This window comes from Nicotiana sylvestris, chromosome 3, assembly GCF_000393655.2.
Source record: "Nicotiana sylvestris chromosome 3, ASM39365v2, whole genome shotgun sequence".
NCBI classification, from domain to species: domain Eukaryota; kingdom Viridiplantae; phylum Streptophyta; class Magnoliopsida; order Solanales; family Solanaceae; genus Nicotiana; species Nicotiana sylvestris.
The window spans coordinates 103806375-103812378 of record NC_091059.1 but is presented as its reverse complement, the minus strand read 5'-3'; the positions used below and the strand labels follow the sequence as shown (position 1 = coordinate 103812378).

General features: G+C 33.4%; 1 protein-coding gene across 1 annotated transcript; it reads left to right on the top strand.

Moving 5' to 3' along the window:
• Positions 1-2532: 2532 nt before the first annotated feature.
• Positions 2533-5410, top strand: LOC138887776 (uncharacterized). Its single transcript, XM_070169563.1, has 8 exons — positions 2533-2617; positions 2700-2805; positions 2894-2974; positions 3091-3171; positions 3245-3641; positions 3745-3871; positions 4540-4934; positions 5164-5410. Exons 1-8 carry the CDS (start codon positions 2576-2578, stop codon positions 5408-5410), a joined length of 1476 nt encoding a protein of 491 aa, XP_070025664.1. The 5' UTR covers positions 2533-2575.
• The last annotated feature ends 594 nt before the right edge of the window (positions 5411-6004 follow it).

Below are 6004 nucleotides of genomic sequence, written 5' to 3'. Positions count from 1 at the left end.
AATCTGTTGTTCAAGTGTTAATTTAGTGTTCAAGTGTTTTTTGGCCAAATGTGGTATTGTCCTAATTTTGTAGATTATTTGTCGCAATTTTGTAGGTTTAATGGAACTGTGATTATTAGACAGTGTATAACTGTAGTTAGTTTGTAGTTGATTTGTAGTCTGATCGTTAAATTGTAGAGATGGTATTTTTCATTGCAACCTGTATTGCTGCTACATTTAACTTCATTCTAAATACAATTAATCTACATTTTGTGAGTTACTTGAAGTAACTGTTACATTCTGTAGATAATGTTTACACGTGCATTGTTCTTCTTTGATTGTTCAAGTGTATTTTGGTAAAATGTGGTGTTGTCCTAATTTTGTAGATTCTTTGTCTCAATTTTGTAGTTTAATTGGAACTGTGACTCTTAGACAGTGTATAAATGTAGTTAGTTTGTAGTTGATGTGTAGTCTGATGGTTAAATTGTAGATATGATATTTTTTATTGTAGCCTGTATAGCTCATATATTTAACTTCATTCTAACTACAGTTAATCTACATTTATGTGAGATACTTGAAGTAACTGTTTTGTAGATTCTTTGTCTCAATTTTGTAGTTTAATTGGAACTGTGACTCTTAGACAGTGTATAAATGTAGTTAGTTTGTAGTTGATGTGTAGTCTGATGGTTAAATTGTAGATATGTTATTTTTTATTGTAGCCTGTATAGCTCATATATTTAACTTCATTCTAACTACAGTTAATCTACATTTATGTGAGATACTTGAAGTAACTGTTTTGTATATTCTTTGTCTCAATTTTGTAGTTTAATTGGAACTGTGACTCTTAGACAGTGCATAAATGTAGTTAGTTTGTAGTTGATGTGTAGACTGATGGTTAAATTGTAGATATGTTATTTTTATTGTAGCCTGTATAGCTCATATATTTAACTTCATTCTAACTACAGTTAATCTACATTTATGTGAGATACTTGAAGTAACTGTTACATCTTGTAGATAATGTTTACACGTGCATTGTTCTTCTGTTATTGTTTTGTAGTTATAGGTGTGGGTAGGCTATTCTTCTTCTAGTTATATTTTGTATTTGTCATGTAGTTATATGTAGATTACTGCTTCCTTTTTATGCAAACTACTAATGTTCATTAATTTTATATTTTCTACAGAATGGACCTTACTTTGCACAACAAAATGTTGATTATGGTGTGCTTAGATTCCACAGTTTGTGTGATCCTAGCATACCTAGCCAGATACAAGCTTTACTCTCTCCGAATGCTTTAAGGGTTTTCAGAAAAACTTGTTTTGGTTACTTATTAGGTCTCCCCACAATCTGTATGCAAAACCAATCACTTCATCTTCTGATGAAGTATGAATTGACAAAGTCTACTGACTCATATTTTTCAGTACTATTTAAGGGTGAAAAATTGAATTTTTCCTTGAGAGAATTTGGGTTGATAACTGGTCTTAATTGTGTGAATAAGTTTTCAGACTATGGTTACACTTCCACCTATGTTAGCCCTTTAATGAATACATATTTTCCGAACAAAGAAAGGGTTGAGAAATGGCATTTGAAAAATGTAGTGACTAATAAAGCATGGGCAAACGATGTGGATGCGGTGAAGTTGTGCATTCTTTATATGTTGGAATTTTTTGTTTGTCCTTCTGATAAAGACCATGTGACTTTCATAGACAAGTTTATGTTCTTTCTAATAGAGTCTGGTAATTTTGAGTCATACCCATGGGGTATCAAATCCTTCAAGCAGGTTATTGAATCTGTCCGACATCGTCTTAATCCCCATGTACATTCTTATCTGATACGGGGATGCTCATTAGCCTTGCAAGTGTGGCTATATGAGTGTTGCTCGTCCGTCAGCACCGAGCTTGCTACGAGATGTTCTGAATCTATACCTCGCATTTTAAGATGGTCAGCTACAAAGGGGCAGATTTGGTTAACTGCAATTGAAGAGAAGATGATCAAGCCTGAGTGGATCAAGGTATTTTTTTCCACTTTTGTATGATGCTACAATTACATTCATAATAACTACATTGAATCTACATTTTTTTGTCACTTGAATTAACTGTTATTTTCATCATTCAGTTCACAAACATGATTGAATCTGGAGAAGAGCTTGGAGTGCTTAATCTGCCAGACAAGATTCAATATGAAGATGAACATGGTGCTCAACCATCACATGTTCCAACTGCTGCTTCTCCATCATTTGAACCCAAATATACAGATTGTCAAGAGGACATTGAATCTGTCAGTAGCAAGCTCATGAAGTTGGAAAAGGGGATTGTGCAGGTATTATGAATAACTACAATATATTGACATAATTTGCTACATTTTGACTTCATTACATAACAATTATAGTATGTTATACATTGTAGTTAATTTGTGGTATAAATCTATAACAATTATAGTTTGTTGAATTGTAGTGTAACTGTAGCAGTTAGAATAAGATTACCAACTAATTATATATTTAATTTTTAGGTTGATGGAAAGTTAGATGCCTATAGGAAGGCTGTTTTTTAGGAACTCTCAAGCCTTCGAGAGTTCATAGATCAATCTTTGAAGGGTGTTATGAATGTGATAAACAAGAGGTTTGATTTGGACGAGTCAAAGGTAAGAATTTACATATAATTTTGTACTAAGACTAATTAAGACATATGAATAAAGTAGTCTCAAATATTCCCCAAAATTGTAGTTTGCTGGTAGTTCAACAAAAAATAATTACCAACATCAAGGAGAGAACAACCAGCAATTCCAGTTCAATGCTGGTGATCAACTGCATGGAAGCACAAGCAATACAGGTATCTACAAAATTCCTACATACATATCTACAAATTTCAAGACAGCATTATTTAATTATACTAATCATTTTTTTACTATGTGTTGCAGCTACAATTTCTCCAGAACATTTTCAACCACATGTTGACTTATATCCTGACTTCCAAGAAGCAGCTGAGGCATATAAAGCAGGTACAGAACCATTCCTTCATTACAATAAGGTTTTTATGCAAAATTTTAATAATTTACACCTTAACTACATATTCCTACATATATCTACAATTCTCATTTCCAATTATTCATTCAAGCTGAAGTTTCAGCAGAACATCTACAAGGAAATATTGAGGAAGAACCAGTAATTGATGAAGTAGCTGAGGCACAACAAGCAGGTAATATATTCTCTATATTCTCTATAACTCCATAATACTGTTCATATCTACATAGATCTACACTTATCTACAGAAGGTGAAGTTCCACAGTCGCCAATTCACGGTGTGACTGTGACTGAAGTTGTTCCTGAAGGCATTGATAAAAAAGTTGTTCCTGAAGGCATTGACAACAAAGGTTTGACATTGGATGACTTTGAGCTGCCAGAAAACTTATCACAGTTGGTCATGTATGGCGAGCCCATACCAGATGAATCAACCCCTGTTCATCCCGGTAGAACCAGGCAACCGGGAAAACATGCACGATCACCTTTCACATCTTTGTATAGTTCTGGAGGCAGCACATCTGTTGGACCTAAATTTTTTTACCTCAAGCACCCCTTCACAAGTGTCATAGGTGAAAATGTAGATCCTGAATTGACAGAAAGGTTCACCAACTGGTTATACATTCGTAGTGATAAAGTATCTAGGAGGTATGAATGCTTCATTTTACACTGTCTGTTCACCATTTTTATACTTTAAAATTGTAATTCATTTTGTCAATTTTTTGTATTTGATATTTTTTTGTTATTACAGGAGGAAATATTACTTTTCCAAGAAGGATAACCAAATCAAGCCTTGGTTGGATTTTGGTTGTGAAAAGATTGATAAGAAGGACTGGTTTTATGACCTTGCTCACCCCGGACAAGTCATCAATAACACAGTAAGTATAAAGAACATAATCATTCACAATATCTGTTTTGTCTTCAGCTGTGTAGTGTAATTGTAGTTTATTTTTCAGCTATGATGTGTAATTGTAGTAATATTGTAGACAACATATATATGTTACTATATTTATGTCTCAGCTGTGAAATTTTGCTTTTTATGGACCTTATGTATCATATGTGATGATGATTGTATGTACAAACTGGAATTTTGGTACTTTTGACTGACTTGGAATCTCTGTGTACCACAACTGTAGTTACCTTGTAGTAATATTGTAGAGCTTGTGATTGTGCCTATTAATATTAACTGTAGGTTGAACTTGCTGATTATTGGGACCTTAAGTTAGGTGGTATGTTTCATTTGTTCCTCTGTATAGTGAATAAATGTAGACAGTGCATAAATATAGTTAATGTGTAGTTGTTTTGTAGTCTGATGGGTCAATTGTACATATAGTACTTGTTCACTATGGTTCATACAAACTACAATTAAATTACATTTTGTGAGGTACTTGGACTAACTGTTATATTTCTGTAGTTATAGTGTAGCTAATTTGCAGCAATCTGTTAGAGTTTTTAATAAATTCAAATTGTAGTTAATCTGTAGCTGTCTTGTAGACAAGTGTGGTTACACCGTACCTTATTGTATATGTTTATTCTATTTTGGCAGCACATTGATGTTATTATGTATTATCTGCGAAAAAGAGGCAAATATGGCCCCAACAATAATACTAGGTTCACAACCACGGATTGCTTGTTCAAGACAAAGATTGAAAGAATCTATGACAAGTTCATAAGTTCTCCACCGGAACAAAGGTATTCGGTTGTTAAACCCGAGGATGATGTTGGAGAATATATTCTTGGGTACAGAATTCTTGCTAATGTTGCCTGGGATCTTGTTGACTATGTGCTCATGCCTGTGAACCTTGTAGAGAACTTCCATTGGTTGTTGCTAGTTTTTGACATAAAGGACAGACAACTTTATGTTTATGATTCCATGGTGAGAGCAAACCGTCATAAAACAGTTGAGACATTGGTTGACAAGTTTTCAATCATTATCCCTCTGTATTTGTCATGCACTGGTTTCTATGGTAAACGTAAATACATTAACTTCAAGACAACAAAGGCATACATCGAGAAACCAGTTACGGACCCTCTCGACATACAATGGATGGTTGCTGAGATTCCACAACAAAAGGAAGGCTCAGTGCAAAAAAATAATCTCCCTTTCTATATGTTTAATTTTTTTATTTTAATCATTTGTTATATAATGAAAAATTCTCATCTTATGCAGCGATTGTGGTGTATTTGTGGCTGCATTTGCGGAGTATGTTAGCCTTGGAGATTTGGCAATCCCAAAGGAAGATCTTTCTGATATTGACCAACACCGTAGACGCTATGGAGCTCTACTGTGGGACTATGCAACAAAGAAGCAAGAAGATGGGTCAATCAGTGAGAGTGAGGTTACTGGCAGGCTAGCAAGGAGGAAGGGTGCTCCGGCAAAAAACGAGAGGACTAGAGTGCAACGAAAGAAGAAATAGACTATTGTGTTCCTAGTTTGGTCTGTGAAATTTGGTAGTTGAATTGGAAAACAATGTAGGAAATATGTCGTTTTGGTTTTCTACAACACTTTTTGTTGATTACATTATACTCGAGTACTCTGATTACATTTTTACAGCAACAGCTTTGTCTTACAATTTGACTTTAATCTTCAAGTTATTTTTATAAATACCTTCAAGTGCCAAGTAATATCTGTATATAACTGTCATTTGTTACACAGCATAAAGATAAAATAAATACAGGAATCATATAAATAATTTAGCCATCTTTTATCAACAAGGTTTATCAAAAAAATTCAATTTATCTACATTTAAACTACGTCAAACTACATTTTAACTACAACTCCTCTACATATGAATAACAGGACTACAGTTCTAACACAGTTAAACTACATATTCACTACAATCTGGATACAATTTACGTTGAATGCATTCTTTATTAATATCAGTATTTTTGTATACAGTAAATATTAAAGTTTAACTATTCTACAAACAAAAAAAAGACAACTTTAGATGCTTGACAGAATACATAAAAACATAAATAGTGTAGATACACAAATTGATGTTTATACTTCT